Source organism: Limulus polyphemus, unplaced genomic scaffold, assembly GCF_000517525.1.
Source record: "Limulus polyphemus unplaced genomic scaffold, Limulus_polyphemus-2.1.2 Scaffold57, whole genome shotgun sequence".
NCBI lineage: Eukaryota > Metazoa > Arthropoda > Merostomata > Xiphosura > Limulidae > Limulus > Limulus polyphemus.
Genome location: NW_013665667.1, coordinates 274170 through 294283, shown reverse-complemented (window position 1 = coordinate 294283; position 20114 = coordinate 274170). Strand labels below are relative to the sequence as shown.

General features: G+C 31.9%; 2 protein-coding genes across 6 annotated transcripts in view; one reads left to right on the top strand and one right to left on the bottom strand.

The window, feature by feature from the left end:
• LOC106464073 (transmembrane 9 superfamily member 3-like) overlaps positions 1–2976 on the top strand; it is a 46921-nt gene extending 43945 nt beyond the window's left edge. The window contains exon 14 of the mRNA XM_013924187.2: positions 2508–2976. Within this exon, the coding sequence (XP_013779641.1) occupies positions 2508–2575 (68 nt within the window). The 3' untranslated portion in view covers positions 2576–2976. The remainder of the gene's footprint in view (positions 1–2507) is intronic.
• Positions 2977–6454: 3478 nt separating this feature from the next.
• The window catches only part of LOC106464123 (ankyrin repeat domain-containing protein 17-like), an 85634-nt gene continuing 71974 nt past the window's right edge, over positions 6455–20114 (bottom strand). For 2 of the 5 annotated variants that reach the window (XM_013924258.2, XM_022391971.1), the window contains exons 27-31: positions 17478–19704; positions 14631–14846; positions 9748–9923; positions 8094–8300; positions 6455–7046 (exon numbers count right to left, since the gene is read on the bottom strand). In XM_013924258.2, coding sequence (XP_013779712.1) covers positions 7014–7046; positions 8094–8300; positions 9748–9923; positions 14631–14846; positions 17478–19704 — 2859 coding nt within the window. In that variant the 3' untranslated portion in view covers positions 6455–7013. Of the gene's footprint in view, positions 7049–8033; positions 8301–9747; positions 9924–14630; positions 14847–17477; positions 19705–20114 lie in introns of all 5 variants that reach the window. The other 3 variants (XM_022391964.1, XM_022391969.1, XM_022391975.1) reach the window with 3 other exon arrangements.

Below are 20114 nucleotides of genomic sequence, written 5' to 3'. Positions count from 1 at the left end.
GGGGGCATCTTTTTTTTATTTGTCTGCTTGATGCATATCTTTGCTTCTTATTATGGTTTTTATGGGGTTATTTTAAAGACTGATGCTTGAAAGAGAATTATCAGTATTATACTGAGTCTTATCTCTAATTTTGCAGAGTGGGGAATGAAGCTTAATAGGATTCTTCATTCCAACCCTCCTAGGCCACATGTGAGTGATGTAGTAGTGTTTTTGCATCAGTAATATACATATAGAGTTGCCATTTAACATTTTAACTTCAGTGGACCACTTTTTTTGATGCAATGTTTTAAAACACTTTCTCTCATCCCAGCTCTTGAACTTGTGTCATTACTGGTACTTTTTCTTTTCATTTTAGTGTCTAAAAATTTAGATTGCTGGTAGAATATTACTGTTTAGAGCAGAAGTTGATCTACTGAATCCAATGTATTTTCCTAATCTGGAAATCTCTACATGCATGTGAGAATTTAAAAAGCAAGTTTATCTGTAGGATTATTGAATCTAAATGCCTCTACAAACTTCAAGTTTATTGTGATCTGTGTCAAATCTGGAATTTCGTGATACCATAAGTTATTCCACAAAGACTGACTTCGCTGCTGATCCAGTGGCTATTGTCCTAGTCCAGGACGTGCTTTTTTTTTTTAAAAAAACTTGTCTTCCGTATCCATTACAGTTTCTTTGATGAGACTTCTCACCAATGTCATTGAGAACTTACAAAAGGAAACTTTCAGGGACAGTTTTGTTGCTCCAGCTTAAATCATGGTCCTTGTTAGGTTTGCAGGTGATTTGTAGCATATATGAGAATGTTAAAGTATTTCTCTGTGTCCATCAAAATATCTCCAGTGATGTGTAAAGTATGCAAGTGTAAGTTGAATCAGCAACCAGTTATATTTAACAAATAATTTAGTGTTAAGGATGTTTACCAAGTTGACTGGAAAACCTGTTCATATACAGTGCTTCTTAAGACTTAACTTATGTAGAATATATTCAACATTATTGTGCAGTCTTTATAAGTGGTTCGCTAATAGTTGATTTTTTCCTTGTTGTATATTGCTTAGCTTATTTTTCTGACATTTTTGGTATTCCATATCTTCAAAAATCAATAACCATAAAGTAATCAGAGTTTGAGAGGAGTAGCTTACTTGTGTAATTGTTATTTGTTGCACATCCACCATTTTATTTTTACCAAGCGTTTACTACATTTGTTATTAAAACTCTCTATGCTATCTCTGCCTGATACTGCTGGAGTGTGTTCATTATATAATGAATTTATGTTTCAAAAGCTTACTTTTGTAGATGAAAGTTTCAGTAGAAGGAAACAAAGCTTTTAATTCATTTCTCTTTTCATATTTTTCTGCTAATGTTTCTCAATAACTGGTCATTAATTACATTTGTCTGTTAGGTACAAGTTTTTTTTTTCTCTTCTAATGATCTACTTAAGCTCCTTGTGACAGATCAATTATTTTATGATGTACCTATTACAGCAGCTCCTCTGAACTTCTTCAGCCTTTAAGATACATAGTTGTTTCCCGAGTAGGTGCATCTATTAAACATTCATTTGTCTACTGACAAATGAATTGTATATGTAGGAGAATTGCCGTATTTCAGTATACTTTCATTTTGTCCACATACACACACCATAGCTTACTGTTTATGATTAGATATTAATACTAGTTTTAATTCCAACACCCACGATAGTTCAATGAACTTCTGAAAAGTGTGTAGGTAAGTAGTTTAAATTACTGTTGAACTGCCAAGATAGATTTCTTCCTTTAACTCCAGAACCTCCCCCTTTTTTTTGGGTGAGGGCAGTTCAACAAGCTATTTGAAACATTACATTCAATGGCAACTTTGAAGTAATGTATACTGTAACCATCACTGAGATTTCTTGGATGTTGCATTGGAATGTGATCGTACTATGCAAAACCATAAATTTGTTGATAACTGAGAGTTACTAAAAATTTATTAGTTATGGAATTGCAGATGCTTGACTTGTAAACTCTATATATATATATATATAATTATCATAATTTCAAATTTGTGTTTTAAGAATCTTGAGCAGTGCCATTTCTTGCCTAGAGTTGTGATTTTCAGACTTTCTATTGTCATGGATGAGTCTCATCAGCTCTCTGTAAAAATAAGTTAATTTTTCTGTTAATACTTATTTGAAGCTTACTTTTCTATTCTAACATCCTGCTTTACTTGTGCAATAACATAATCCAATTGAATAGATGGTTAAATGTGATCCAAAGTTAAGTATGATAAATTTATTTATTTTTTCTTTCAATTTCAAACAACAGATGAATTCCCAAATTTGCAAAATGCAATCACAGAGCAGTGAAATGAAATAACTTAAGAAAAAAAGATGTTACATATAGTTCTTTATAGGTATTGTAGAAGAGCAAGTTGTAAAACATTTGATGTGAACTTGAAGGGTTTCGTATAGGTTTGTTTCATCATAAATTTTAAAATCTGTTTCAAGTAATACATAACAAGATTCTTAATTTCAGGGACTCTTGGATTTGTTGGATCATCCTTCTTTGTCAAAAAAATTTATTCAAATGTTAAGATTGACTGAATGATACTGCATATTTTGTGTGCTACTGGAAAAATAGGGGTTTTAATAATCTATGGCACCCAAGTCCACAAATCTGTGAGCGAGAGGTAATATTGTAGACAGCACAAGTTCATCATGAAGCAGAATCACGAAACGTTTTTGTTGCTTTTTTTTCATTTGATCACCATGTATAAACAGTTTCTGGGATGTATTTTAATTTAAGTTAATTAAGGCTCAGAAATGTCATGATTAATTTTTCTCTCTCTCTCTCTCTCTCTATATATATATACATTAGTATATTTGAATGTGTGGTTTTATTTTGAGTTGAATTTCATAATTGATCTACAACTTTATAATGCATTAATGATGGCAATCACTTGTTTGAATCTTAGTAATAATAAAAAGAATTATTTATAAATTTTCATATAGCCTAAAAATGATATCCCATCATCAAGTTTTATGACTCTTATTTCAAATAAAGGTCCAGTCACTACTGACATTTCAGTCATCCTAATTACTTCTCTTGCACATATCCAATTTACTACATTACTCACAGGAGATTTTCTCTGCAGATATTCTACTAAATAAATCAAATACAAAACTTCATCTAGATGCTCTACTAAATCAATTACAATACCAGAGGATCCATCAAGACATTCAAATATATCAACCACAGTAGGAGACTTCTTCAAGACATTCCATTATATCCATCAATGTAGGAAACTCTTCCTATATACATCCTACCATATCAGTCAATTAGGTTAGGTCTTCCTGGCAAAAATTAATGTTATTAAAAATCTTGATTGACATGGTGATACATAGACTCATTAGGCCCAAGTCATTGACATTGACTTACGAAAATTAGATGCATCTGATAGGTCTCTAAGCTTAGAGATTTATAGTAAATTTAAAGCATGATGCATCACCAATACTAGAAATACAATATGCAATATTGCACCTAGACTTGCATTAGATCTAGAGCCTACAAGGAAACATTTTATTTTTGTAGATATACATACCTTTCTAATAAAGTCACCCAGACTACTCTCAGTGGAACTGCTCTTCCATTGAAATTTAGGCAATATTTTGTTAGTATCAATAACACCTTTTTTCTCAAGCCAGGAACAATTCTATTTGTTCTTCACTGACACATCTATTTCCTGCATTTTTCCTCTCAACAACCTTGACTGGTGCAGGACTCAATTGTTAATATTTATATTGCCAATCAAGCATTTATCAGATAACTTTGCACCAGTGGGCCAGGTATATATATTTGAAAGAACAACAATGACTTCAGACTGGGAAGCCCATCACATAACAAACTCTCCTGACATTCTGGCAACCAGTGGTGAAAATCTATCTGTTGACAGAATCATCTGATTGATTGCCATAATGCACTCCCAGTTGTGATCTGATTGGCTCGTCTACAGAGATCTATTTCCAAAAATGTTCAAAGCCCTTATAAGTCAATCTTTGTAATTACACATAGAGAAATAGTGTCTCTGAATGGAGATTCCCACCTCATTAATATATATATATTACCTGAGCTGAACCTACTTACAATACACATAATCTCAAACATCAACAGAAAAAACATATTTATAGGTATAATGCATGTGTTTAACATGAACTGCACTATGGTAATGTTAGAATAGCTATTGTACTCAAGAATATCATTCCACACAAAACAAAATTTGTGGAAAAAAACTCACATCTGCAATCTGGTATATCAATCATGATAGATTTCCTCAAGGCACTTTTTCAATAACAGAATCTTCCTCGAGACATATTCTATTATATCCATCACAACAGAAGACTTTCTCTAGATATCCTACTACGTCTGTACTGTCTCAGTACTCTATATGTTAGTTACCATTCACTATTTTCTGAATATTCTTCTACTGTGAATAAAATGTTCTTCCAGTTTTACACCAATTTCAAATGCAGAGAGTTTTACTATAACATTTGTTTCAGTTTTTTCTTAGTTATTCCCAAAAATAACTGAAAAGAAGCTTTATCCATGATACTACAAAAGAATTAATAGACTCGTCCTGTAGAAAATTTATAGTTCTTTGTATTCATGCAAGAGACACCTGTAAAATAATATAGTTCAAGTGTTTAATGGTTATCTTGTGCAGTTACCTCGGAATTTTAACAGTCTTCTACCATAGATACAGTAGGAGAAACATTTGTCTTCAGGATGTTCTAATACTCAGATTGCTTTTAACCTGCAAGATGCTCTATATCTATGGCACTTAGAAACTGCTTGTTACATTTTTCCATAGATAAAAGATTGAAGTTACTCATTTTGTTCATTTAAAAAACGTTTAAAAAAGCATCACTGCTGTAGATTTTATTTCCACATAATTTTTTTACTCTTTTTCAACATGAATGTGTTTGATACTATCCTACTTTAGTGTGAAACTTGACACTGAGTGTTGCTTCAATTTTTGGTGATAAATATGTGTAATTTATGCCAAACACACAGAGATCGTTTAGGAGTAAAAAATAAAATATATAATTGGCCACTTGCAGTGAAAAAATGTCACACAACACAGAAAAATAAAGATTGGGGAATTAAGTATTTCCTTTTGAAATTAAAATTTGAATTATAAACTACAATTTAATCTTAAGTTTATTAACATATATTGATAATGAAATTTACGTTTTGAACGTAACTCCGTAAAAAGGTTATTATGAGCACTTTGGCCCATCAATGCAAGTAGGGTTAATGAAACCTTTTAAATTATTTCTTTAAGTTACAATACTATTAAATTTTCTTTCTGAATATAACATATGAAAATAACTTACCAAATATAAATTTCCTTCCTTTGTTAACAGGCTCATAAAAAAAACTGAGTTTTATCTCTTAACTGAATGTGACGAAAAGAAAATTGTATGTTTACCAGAAATATGAGTTGACAAGAACAAAAACTGCAGTAAAGAATTATGTTAATTTGCAAAAGTATCAGCTATTTTATATCTTCAAAATATCGGATTCAGCATGAAGTCCAGAACTAACATTTTCCTTAATGACTAAATAAAAATGAGGTTTCTGGACAAAATAATAATAAATGAAAAGTTAAACTTTCCATATATAGCACACTATTCTTGTAATGCAAAAAAGTATCATTGCAGTGTGTACATAAATGATTAAAAGAAGTTTCTACTTCATAAGCAAATGCTATTACAAAAGTAACATGGAGGCTCAATGTATCACTGACTTGCCAGAAAGACAAATTATAAAATTTGATACAAATTTTTGGAAATTCCAATTGAATTTTTTTTTTTTTATAATTTCAAAAAACAAGTTTTTATGCTATTTTCATTATTTTTAACCAAATAAATTACAGGTCCCATACACAGTACTGCGAATTTCCGAGCATTCATAAAGAAGTCTTCACCTCTGATCTTGCCAACACTCGCAAACTTATCACTGGTAGCAGCCATGTGGAACATACCACTGCACAGGCACACAAGTGTATTAAAAAAAGATGGTTTGAATATGAAACCAAAAAAAAAGCACTAGATTAACTTAATCTGATCTATGTTTGAAAATAATTGATTTACAATCCATTAATTTGGGAAGGTAAGTAACGCCCATTTGTATACTTAAAATCAAGTTTTGAATATTAAGCTGGATTTATTACATTTAAATGTATATTTTTTTATGCTCTGAATTGTGTGATTTTCTTTAAAAAGCTATATGGTAAAAATACTTGTTTAATATTAGTGAAAATGAACAGAAAATGTCTCCAATTAAATTAAAACTATCCAGGTTAAAGAAATCACACTTTATCATTTAAATAAACTGAAAATTCAATTCTGAACCTGTTTTAAAGTTGTAAAAGAAGTATTTGACAAACAGTTTGGTAAATGATTCTCAAAACAACACCTGCATACACGTGTTTGCTACAAAAAGGAAGAATTTATTGATACTTTGGTGGTTTGAAGAGCACTGTCAATCGATATCCTGGTCATAATAGATCAAGTCACAACTGTTCTAAGTGTACTACAGATATATATATATGTTTATATATATATAAATAGTTTTACATGTATACATGAAAGATTATATTAGAGCTCAAAACTAAAACACACACTGACAGCAGCAACAATTATGCTGGTGGGAAACTTTTACTGGTACATCAAGTACAATCCAACCTGAAATTACAATCTTGAAGGTGCATTTACCAACATTTCAAGCAATAGAATATATTTAACCAAACCTAAAGCCATTCAACTCTTATATTTTTAAAGATAATTTTATAACAGTTGCAAAGAAGTTTCACAGCAGCAGCAAGTTAACTCCCACACGACCCTAAAGAATCTGTCTTCATCAGGCTAAACAATGATTAATGTCTTCAAGTTCTTCAACTGTGTACAGAGGAAAAAAAATCTACAGGAATAGAGGAGGACCCAGGATAACAAAGGTGCTAACCGAGGAAAAGAGTATCAGTCACGCTTGGTGCTGACTCCAGTTATGCCATGTCTGGAAAAAACAAAATTATATATATAATATATACAGCAGAAAAATATGGTACTGGAAAGACTGCACAAGCCACTCATTTTTAAGGAGGGGGTAATTATCTGTCTAATCATACAATAACACGAATGCATACAAGATTTTAAAAAATGCACAAGAGCTAATTTTTATATATATATATATATATATATATATATATATATATGTATGTAAGAAACATAGATTAGATAAAGGCTAAAAATGTATATTTTGTTTTCAATATATCATATATAATTACCTCCCCTAATGGAAATGTTAAACCTTGTTTCTGATTTTTAAATTTTGATTTCTGTGTTTTCTCTTCCTAACTCTCCAGCTATTTTGGTTTGTCATCTTACTTGGTTAAATTTTTAGTTACTTGTGTACAAACTGCAATATTATTATTGTTATGTCTGTTAACAACTGAGAAATATATTATGCTACTTTAACCAAGTATGTAGAAAAATAAAATAAATAATCATTCAGAAAAGATTAATATTAAAGTTTTCTAATAAATCTTTTACTTTACTAGGACAATCATTCGAAATATAATTGGCAAATTTATATACCTATAACATAATGGGAATAGAAAAAAAAAGGAAGACTGCCGAAATCTTTCTGATTTATATGCAAAACTTGTTTTTTCACTTTCATAATATAAAATCTAAACATGTTTCTAAAACCTTTTCACTAACATTGTACGAATCATTTAATCAAACTTAAACTTGGAAGTTACTGAAAGAGCAATTTAATCAAACTTAAACTTGGAAGTTACTGAAAGAGCAATTTAATCAAACTTAAACTTGGAAGTTACTGAAAGAGCAATATCTAAGTGAATCAATTATTCTTCATATTCTTCTGGTGTTGAAAATAAGTTAATGACTAATTCCACAGTTAAGTTGTTTGAGACAGGGAGTGAAAAAAATATAACACAAAAATGCCTTTATTTATTATTGTATTACACAGCTTTAATACCTTTTTTTCCCAAACCAATCTATTTATATGTTAGCTGAGAATGTTCTTCCTGATACTGACCATTTTATGGTCACAGGAAAGGTTGTCTCCCATGTTGGGTAACACCATTTTGGAAGGGGCACGCCACATTTCTCCTCCAACTTCCATTCCCGTTGCGAGGCCTCCATTGGCATGAGAAGAGTATAGGTGAGTGGTCAAGACATGGGGTGCTGGCATACCATTTAGAAATGGCGGATAGCCTCCTGGTGGTGCCACTGCATTCATGGGCTATATTGAAGGAAAGAAAAGAAAAATGAGATGTTTGCTATATGGATGTTCTTTTTAAATACAGTTTTATCCAAACTGAAGTAACATCATCAAAATCCACAGGGTATAGTCAGGAATGTGTGAATAATTTTTATGTAAAATTAATGAAACTCAATCTACCAAAAATTACTGCACATCTGAAAATATAAGGATGTAGAATGTAGTGTTTAAAAGTATAATAGGCCTAATACTAATGTCTTATGACAAATATAAATCATGCTTTTACACCATAACAATTATTGCATTGATAAAATATAAGAAGTAAATAAGAAACTGGCATTCAAAACCTCTTAGGTGAATTTTATATTTTTTGTAAGTTTAAAAAACATTTACAATAATAAAATTAAATTTTACGAACCACATTAGTTATGAGTAAAGAGAAGATATTTTCTGTCAAAAACATTTAAGTGAAAACCAAAAAAATAAAAATTTAAACCTAAAATACACCTATTGGGTTGACTGTTTAAGGGCCAACTGCTATCAAAATATAGTATAGGCTTTTCAACTTCTTTCATCTAAAACTTACTGGATACATGAGAAGTATAAAAATAATTAGGTTATGACTGCATTTGTGCATATTCAATTGTATAGTTTTTAGTGTCATTATAACCAGTAACTGGATTATAAGTGTTTATTGAGATTTTATCTGCAATAATATGACTGCTGCCAAATTCTGTCTGTAAAGATAGCTCTATACACAATGTCCACTAAAGGGCCAAAACTTAAGAAAAAAAAAGAATGCAAATTTACTGGGTAATCTACTAAGGGCATTAACATTTCATTTTGACCTGTGATTGACTTAAGATTTTTAAGACTCTCAGCAACATAATTAAGACTACTCAAGGCCTTAAAAATAGAAAAACTCAAGACCTTAAGGCTCCATGAGAACACCACAAGAAGTTTCAAATTAATTATTAAATTTAAAACAGTTAGAAGATAATTTGCCACTGTCAGCAAAAACACTCTCTTGTGCCTTTTAAAAACGTATTGTCTGTGCTTATTGACAAATAAGTGTTCTTTTTGGAACACCTTACTAGTCTTAGCACTGTCTTGCTAATAATTAAAAGAACAATAAAATAATTTGCCTTTTTCAGCAAATCAAGTTTGAAGCTTTTACATATATTATGCATAATACCAGTGGGATCCAAACAAACCCTTCCTTAAATCTAATATTTAGTTCTATGTGAATATCAAGTAATTCAATTCTCACCTACCAAACCTTACAAAACCCGGTGGCATTTCTCAACCAGAAAATTTTTAAACTATACTGTATCATACTTTAGATCAAAAGGTGAATTTTAATTTATTTTAAAAAAATATCTACATATTATTAAATTAAGGGCCAAGTGATTTTGGAAGCAATGTTAAAGAAAAAAACTAAGCCACAACAGAAGGGTTAGGCTCTCACCTGATACGTCTGCTCAAGAGAAGTGTTCTGCTCTGAAGCAGCTGAGAGGTTTTCACCATATCTGCCACCAACATAGTTGTGTAACATGTGTGGAAGGTGTTCTTCTTGGGAGAGTGTTGGCATTGTTGCCATACCTGAAGGCACGTGATGTATCCAGTCCCCTGCCGAACCTATATCTGACCAGAAAAAGAAAATCTATCAAGCCACTGTAACAATCATTTGTGTATCACAGCAAAACAGACAAAACAACTGAGTACAAGAAAAGAAATAGAGTAACCATTCAACAATACATAAGTCATGGTAATGCAGACAAAATCATGTGTTACCATCCACTATTGAACAATACAAAAAATTATGATGATGCAATAAAACTGTAAGTTAACACCCACTATTCAACAATAAATAAGTCGTGTGTATACAACAAAACTAGGGTGACCAGATTTCAAAACCAAAAAAACTAGGACAGCCATACCTTGCCCTGAATTTCAAAATGGATATTATTACAAATAATTTAATTTTTATTTAACTTTCTTTAAATTTATTGAACTGTTCCACAATATTTCCAAATATATTTACATAGGCATTGTTTATGAAATAATTTCAACTACTTTTTTGGTGATAAACACAAAACAAATGGTCAAAAATAGTCACATTATATATCCAATAAATGTTTAATTATTCACTTTATCGAATTCATCTTAGAATAAGATATATCATACCTGGATTTATTTAAGAGTCAATAAATTTTCAAACATACTGCTTCTAGGTTTTAGCATTACTTTGAAACTTTCCAAGACATATTTTTGTTAAGAATGAATGGAAGGCAGAAGTTTTAATTTTTTTTCATTCAATAGTCATAACATTCAGTACATGACTGTGTAAAATGTATTTTGATGATAAGCACTGCCTTAACCATACTTACACGGGTCTTCCTATGGTCATGGATCAAAGGCCATGTCATTGCATTTGTAGACTCACATTCAAAATTATATTTAACTACTATTTTATGAATGTATGTCAATAAGTTTGGTATCATTGTAGATTATAATTCAAATTTTAGTATTATACATTAGTTAATTTTTTAATTTAAAAGGAAATATTAAAAAAAAGTTCCTAAATGTCGATTTTTGTGTCATGTGATATGTTGAATCCAGCATTGGTTCAAATTAGATGTTTGTGATGTCCAAATACAAAGTCTATAGTTTTTACGAATTAGATACTCAAATTACTAATACTGACAAGCTAGAATATAAGATAAAAACCTCCTATCTTGTCTATTTTCTGAGATATTAATATGTTTATTGAATCAATCAACTCTTCCATATTTAAAAATACTTGTTTACGTACACCTACTTCACCAAAATGATGTTTGTATAACCAATTAAAAGTTCAGAATGTCCCCCTAGCAGTTTCTCACCCACTGCAAAGTACTTCCGCAGGAAACTCTTTCTTTTCATGCTAGATTCTAAGCGGTAATGTAAAACATTAGTAAGATCAAAAAATCATATTTTTTTAGACCCAAATACATCTTAGTTACTAAGCTTGATAATTATAGTGGAATTCTGTGGTAATGATATAGTAATTTATGATTTTTTGTTATTTCAAAATGCATATATAAAACCTACTATTTTTTTTTTTTTTACATCCTCCACATGGGAAACTTGATAAAGCTGAGCAACTTATGGCAAGCAGCAAATGAGTACAAAATTTGTAACTAGAAGATATAATTGTTTTCTATACTTCTTTATTTACTGTTCTATGTTTTAAGAAAAATAAGTTTAAGAACTTATTTGTAAATAGTAATATTGTATAAACATATATAATGTATTATAACTGAAATGTGACTGTATTTTACAAAATAGTGGTCCACTAGAACACAGCCAAGACAGGTCACTTTGTAAAGGCCAGTCTTATATTCTTGGATATGGTAACATGAGTGCAAGTGTGCCTTGTCATTGCAACTCTACTGCTAGTCGGATATGGCTGAAAGGTCAATAAAATAAAAATAATAGATATTTATAAATGTATAATGTTATGAGATTTACTCTATTTAGACTAAACATTTATGTTTTCATGTTATAATTTGTAGCCATTCTAGAACAAAAAAATGCCTAATTTATATCTATTTCTTAATTTTTTATGGTGGTTATGATGTCGGTCAAATAGACCTTAACCCATACAGAGATACAATAGTGAAAATAACATATAAAACAAAGTTTTTTTCTAAAGAAAAGTTTAATAATTATCTGGAGATTATAAAGATTTTGCATGTGAAATTTGGAACATTTTTGATGCATAAAAATATTTTTAATCTTAAAATCAAAATCACTTTGGATGTTGGATAGTCATCAATCGAAAAGAAAAAATGCATGAGAAAAACGTTTTTTAAATAATATTAAAACTTAATAAAAAAATTAATATTTCATATAAAAAACTTTGTCATGTTAACTGATAATCTGCAAGATATGCTTACTGTATTAAAAGTTATAGCATGAAAACTATAAAGCACAAAATGGTTACGAGGTCGGTACCTGGAATCGAGCCCATAGTGAAAGAGTTAACTGTCTCATTATTCAGACCTGAGCAGACCTATATTTCTCATCACAAAAATACATAACTTTTGAAAGAGTTTGGCAGTAGGGGAGTACATGTTACAAAAATGAGCAAGTCAAGTATGCCTACTACATTCATGATTCAATGTGACTGACAGTTTTATGTTTTTAAAAGAAAACCAAGATGTTTTTTGCATCCTGAGAACTTTGCTCTGGACACTGGGACAAGCTATCAAAAAACAAGACTTTTCAGGCAAAATGGAGATGTCTGGTCACCCTACATAGGTTAACATCCACCATTCAATAATAAACAAGTCATGTTGAAGCAACAAAACCATAAGTTAATACCCACTATTCAACAATAAACAAGCCCTATTGATGCAACAAAACCCATCATTCAATAATATACAAGACAAGGTATAACACAAAAAAATCAGTTATAGACACATCAAACAAGTGTTAACTAATAAACAGATGTCACAGAACTAATTAGAAGAATGAGTGATAGCAACACATTTTTAATGAAATGAACAGAACTACAATAACCAATAAAAAAAAATACAAGGAAAAGTAGACAGATAAAAATAATTTTTAAAACCTGAAATGAAGTATAAAATGAGTTGGTAAAATAAAAAAAAGATGACAATACATAAATCACAATGAGTCTATGAATATTAAATATTAATGAATATTAATACTTCTATGAATATTAAAAATTCTACCTTAAACCTTTAACTGCCAATAAACATTTATAACTCATTAAAGTCACCATATTTGAAGCATACCCTCTTCAAACACATGACAGAATAACTATGTGAATTTTAAAATAAAAATTTCATATCAAGCTAGTGTTCGTAACAGTCTCAATTTACAAAATTTACGAGTTCTTACAGATAGAAAATCCACGACACAATTTCTACGGCAAGAATAAAAAGAAGGGAAACTCATTAAATTAATCTATAACATTTCTGTGTCATTCAAATAATAGAAAACCACCACAAACTTACGAAACAAAAGCCCCTGTCTAGCCTCGAAGCGTGTCAAAACATAAGAAATTTTACTACTTTGTAATCTAGTGTAACTACAAAAAGAAGGAAGGGACGTCTACAGCAAATCGAATGTGAGAAAGAAAATAATTCCATGATTAAATCAATAGTATTGCAATTTTATTACCTACATAAACTTAAAAACTGTAAAACAAAACATGGTAACAGTTGAAATTTACATAATTGATACTTGAAACCACTGGTACTTTGTAAAACACCATAATTACAGAATTGAGGAAAACAAGACAATTGTACATTACACAAACACATCATTTATTATGACTATGATTTCACCAGATGCTGATGATGCCTCTACTGGTGAAACGTACAACTTTTTTGTTTTCTTCAATTCTGTAGTTAAACTTTAGTTTTTTTTACGTCACCAACTTCAAATATTCACTCTTTTCAACCGATTTCTGCTAAAAATAAGCCTTCAAAGAGAGTTAGATTTATAGATGTGCAACTATCCTGTATCTGTTTATATGGAAAAATTAACAATTTCCACCATCTCAATAACAATTACAAAAGGGGGAAAAATATCAAATATTAGGGCTCACACTTTCGATTCTTTTGACAAGTACTTTATCCAAAATAAATGTCAATAAAAGCCTACAAAAATTTAAAATCTCAAGATCTGAATTATAATTTAATTTTGGAGGTAACTTGACGGGATAGATCGCATAGCCTTTTCAAAATCTGATGTAATTTTGTCCATATAAAAACACATGAAGACTGGGCTAGAATTGATTAAATAAAAAATATACTTAAGTAAAATATTCAAAACTGGCCAAATTTCATTCCAAATGGCTGGCCAATTATGAATATAAGTTTCAGTTTATATACATTGAAAAATTAACCATAACATGGTATATTGAAAACTACAAAGACAACAAGAATTTGAACATAATGGGGAGGGGAATGTCAACCTAAACACCGCAATTTTAAAAAAATTTTATAATCTTGGGAATGTTCTCATATTCCAAACATAAAATGTTAAATACCTAAATTTTATTCTAGAAGTTCATATCCAGAAGTGAAAGGTGTTTGAAAGCTTTTGCATAACTACTCACCTCTTTGGATGTTGGACTCTCTTAAGGTAGCCAAATGACTCGTCATCTAATTAGTGACGCGCATGAATGGATTAACGAGATTCCCACTGTCCCTATCTACTATCTAGCGAAACCACAGCCAAGGGAATGAAAATTGGAACATGTTTTTCTTTAAAAAGATACTAGTTTTATATTTGTATGGTTAATAAACATAATTATTGAGTAACACTACATACCGTTTATTTTACTTGTTCCAAAGGACCAGATACCCTGAACTTCTGACAAACCATATCCTGGATTTTTCTTCTGAGCTCTTTCTGTTCCAATTGGTCTTGGCAGTTTTCTGTCTTCTACAATTCCATGATGATCAGTTCCCACACCAGTTGGAGACCCAAGGTTACTGCCCTGAGATGAACCTGATGGAGAAGACACAGCAACAGGTGATCCACCATCTAAAAGAAAGTTAGGTTAACTCACTGAAAAGAATTATCAGACTGATCAATATAGTGTAAATGAGAGTTATAATAATATCTTTAAAAAATAGTAATTAAAAACCAAACATGATTTCAATTCCAATACACTAAATCTGTAATAAATGGTCATTAAACATGTTACCTATTTGATCATGTATAATAGAATCATCACATAATTACCAGTCTAATCACAAAACATTACATAAACTAAACAAAGAAAATTATCAACATTAGAAAAAAATCATATTTCCCTTACTTTCATGACACAACTGTAACAAAATAAGCAAATTCATGTTTTCAAAGGCAAATTCATTTGTGAAAATTTTGATAGCATTTACAATGTATTTTTCAATATAAAAACAATTTTATTCACAGATGTTACATTCAAAATTGCGATGTTTAATCCAAAATTAGGCACTTGAAAAAATTTGATATTAACCGTATACTAAATACATACAAAGTTCACATGAAATTTACATCCACGGTAGTTTCTCTTTATGTACTCATTACAGACTTTTACTGCAGTTTAATTTTTTCTTCCTGATTTAGAACACAGCAAGTTCAAACTTTACACTGTAAATTTGTGAATAAATAGAAATAATACTTCAAGTTATAACTTACATAGGATAAAGTAAAACTAAGGGTTTTTACATTTTAAGATATTCACAAATATTCATATACATAACTTAAGATAAAGCATTCTAATGATAGCTGAAATAATGTATAGATAAATACTATCTGGATTTAGCTTAAAAAGTATTAATATAATTGGATTTAATAATTCTATCATTTTTAAGGTTGTGAAATTTCCAAAATTTTGTTGAGACACAAAAACTCCTTCCTTTCATCTTAGAATTTAAGTATTTTTTACTACCGATCACAAACTTTTATTTCATATATCCAGCCATTTTAAACTTAATTAATATTCATTAACATATTTCTTTAGATACTATGACATCTAGCTACAAACTGTAAGAAAAAAACATGTCAAAAACTGACAGGATCTATCAGTGACCCAGGATCAAACTAATATCACCACTTCCATTGTCAAGCTGGATACTGTGATTTTTGCTAACAATATTCTTGGTCAAGATCAATTTATATCTAATAAATATACTTGCAGTTCAATAAGCAATAATTTATTTTATTTGTGTGTGTGTTGTTTGACAAACTTAACAATAATACTCAATAAATAAGTATTTCAGTCATCAAAATATTGTGCTCTCAATTATAGAAATGTCTAATCACAACCAAGCTTAGTTAATTTTTTGTTATAGAAAAAAAATTCTGGAGCTTTGAAACAAATATAATTTAACATTAAAATATTTTAAGGAACAAAATGAAGAACTATAATAAATTTCTAGATCTGAGGTTTGTTCTTATGAACTTCCCATTAAATTCCTTTGTCTACCCTCTAGATGAGCTTCAGCTAGCCATTTTCTTGAGAAACCATAAATTACTCAAGACCCTTTATTTATTCTACATTGATATATATATATATTTTATAACCTGCTCTATCCAGTAATATTTAAATGTTGATCATAGTTATTTACACAGCTAAGCTTCATTAGTAATTCTTCAGACACCACCATAAAAGGATGGCAAAAAAGATCTGTTGTAATAAAACCACTAATATAGAAAATTATGAAAGAAAAAGACACAAGAGATAGATACTTATATTTTTAAGACAGGCAGATAATTAAGTTGTTAACAGGCAAAGCTACATAGAAATGGAAATTGGAATGTGTTTTTCATTTCTATTTGTGAATTACATTGAACAAAAATGTTACAGAATGTTATCAATTTTAAAATATTTGTGTGTAAAAAATATATGAAATACTTACAATTATTATTTTTACTTAAATTTTGTGTTCAACATGCACTTGACACCTGGACGTATTAACCTATTAACCAGTCATGATAAGGGGAAAATTTTTTTTTACTAAATGTTTTTTAAATGTTAAAAGGCAATTAGGTTATTAACCAAGAGAATGCAAACGATATGTTATTATAGCATTCATCATTCAGGCACTACATGATGACAGTGGTAAAACTTGTTCTTACAGTTAACCATTTAGTTAGAATTAAAAACCACACATGTGATACTGGTTCATTTCTGATCTTTAAGTGATATCTTTCCTGTGGCAAATAGCAATAAAAGATAAAAGGGTTAAAATTAAAATATTATCAATTTGAATACTTGCTGTTTTCCCTAAAGACATAAAATATGTCTTAATCAAATTCTTCAGTGAACATTATTGAATCTAGAGGAATTTTTGAATGAAAAATAGCTCCATTTTTTAATAATACAAGACCAAAATGTTAACTTCATTCAAAAGCTTTTGACAGTATGTTAGCAGTTGATCTAAAAACTAGGTCTCACTTGAAAATATGTAAGACTGTGTTGTCAGCTGAAACTTAATTTTCTGCTCCAAAGACATAGGTATGACAATGTACCCAATGTTGGTTATACAAACATTTTTTTACCAGTGTGATGAGCTACGAGTTCTATTTCCCCAAAACCTGGTTCTTTCCTCTAAGCATTTATGACTTATTACTGCAATTTCATAGAAAAATTAAAACAACTATAGAAAAGCAAATAACACTAACCTTTGGAAGAAGTTCCAACTGAAGGTGTAGTGCTAGCAGATCTGTGGTTCTGCCTATGTCCCACAAGTTGAGCCATATTGGCAAACTGATGTGGTAAAACACCCATATGATGAGGAATTGTCTGACCTGGATGTGGAGGAGCTGGGAACCCTCCCATTGTTGTAACGAGTCTTAATGATTCTGCATTCAACCCTGGGGCAGCCATACTGGGTGGTATTGATCCAACTGGACCAGGAGGAGGATGAGGATTATATTCTGTTGGGTTCTGGTGTCCATGAGAGCCAGGAAAGGTATAGCGGTTGACATTCTGAGTAATAAATCCATGGTGAAATGGTAACTGATGACTGAGGTTTCCGCCATTGGTTGCTAGAAGCTGAATTATATTAGCATGACTTTGAGAAGTTGGAGGACATTCATGGTAGGATGCAGACAAACGTGAAGGGACAGTTGGACCATGAGAGGTGTGCTGAGCTACAAGCAAAGATGCACGACTAGAGAAGTCGGGAGCATTAGGGTTTAAGTTGCTCTGAATAACATGGGAGCCAGTACTGCTAGTAGTGTTGCACTCAGATGTACCTTCAGAAGCCATAGATCCTACTGAAGATAAGGGTGTGTGCTGACTAAATGTAGTATTTGTATGAGTGCCAGGTGATGGAACAGGAAATCTAGCCCCTGAAGCTACTGGAAAATTATGAAGTCTTGTATGTTGGTTTGCCATAGGTAGACTCATGTTCAGTCCTTGCATGGCCTGAGATTGGTATAAGGCTTCTGCTGCTGCTTGGGAAGCACTCAGCACCTGAGAGACTGGTCCAAAAGTGGAGATGGGACCACCTCCACCAACACTGCTCACCAACTCATTACCCGTAAACCGATGGGATTCAGGAGGTGATCTTGACTGAGCAGGAGGACTGGAGATGACAGGAGAAGTGGCATGTCTCAAAGGTCCTGAAACAGATGGAGCTCCTATGGGACCTAATGGAGGAGTGCATGGAGCACTTCGGGGCCCACTACCAATAGGTCCATAGTTGGTATTGAGAGACACTGGCTGAGAAACTCCACCACCACTAGATGAACTGCTTGATCCACTAGGAGAAACGTGAAGATTTCCACGGTAACCAGGAGCTTTAGCTGCATCAACCTCATAGTCAGTGGTCTGAGGAACAGAAAGGGAGAGGGAAGTCTGGACAGGGTTTGAATTCTGAGTATTCATTGCTACAGAAGTAACTCCTGCAGCAGCAACACTTGCAAAATTGGGCTTAGTCTCTTTCTGCCCCCACATACTGTGTTCCACCACCTTACTCAGATGGCACTGAAAAGGTGTGTATACTTGAGATATGGGTGACTGAACAGTGGCTCTCACTCCATTCACTAAGGCAGCCCGGTGGGAACCACTTGAGGAAGGAACTGAAACGGAGGCTGGACTGGAGGTTCTGGTGGTGAATGAAGAGTGCATGGCTGGATGATCATCAATAGCTTTTGTCTGCTGCTGGACTACTGAGGTTTGTGAAATTTGGTTCACCACCCTTTCATTCTGTGCTCTAGCATAGGTTGATGATTCAGATGCTGGAAATGGCTGAACTGTAGATGGTGGTGCAGAAAATTCTGTGGAGCTTGGTGTCAAACCTCCAAGCTGACTTAGGGCAGTGACAGCCAGTTTGGTGTCAGCAGCAGCTGAAGTGGACCTACTGGCTACAGTGATATTACTAACTGGAACAGACTTTGCAGATTTCCCTGCTATTGTGTAAGAAACAGTGCCTTTAGTGCTGGTTGTAGTGCTATGTGGACCCACTGTCATTTTTTTCTCTGAAGGAAATAACTGCCGGACAAAGGGGTTCTTATCTGTATTGATATTCCCTATAGATTGAAGAGAAGCTGAAGGCATGGATGCTGGAGCACCAGGAGAAGGGAGACGATTTGATGAAACAGTAAGACCTTTTCCCAAGGAGCTAGCTCCAGACCAAGCATTTTGACAGTTAGATGGAAAGGGAGGTGCTCTTACAGTGCCACCTACTGCTACAGGTGGGCGTACCATAGAGGAGGGAGCTCCTGGAAGTCGTGTCTGGTTGGAAAATGGGGCAGCAGCACTAACTGGCAGACTTGGAGGAGGGATGGTTGTGGCCTTGCTGATGTTAAGTGATGTGCTGCTTGATGACTTCAAAGCTCCAAGTTGCCGCGATGTTCCTAACTTGCTGAGACTGGACAGTGTTGTTACAATTCCTGTCATTCCCTGTCAAATATTGGAGAGTAAAAACATATACATTTAAAAGATTCATCAAATAAAATGACAGCAAAAATCATAAGCAAATTTAGCAGAAATTATGAAAAACATTTTATTCAAAGCTGTATTGCTTAAAAATCATGGTTACTTTCAATTATCTTTTTAAAATAACATTAATTTTAATTCAATTACAATTAAAACATGCAATTAGAGTAATACTCTCTTAGGTACTACTCGTTGCAGCACTTGTACAACTAGAGGGGCACTCAGTAGAGCACATACCTCTGCCATGCAGCATTGATCCTATTTGCCTCTCAAAAAATATGCAGACATGCATCCATCATTATCAATGGTCATGAACCATTTTTGACAGGACAACAAAGAATAATATTCTACATATGTCCACCAAGTTTCACAAA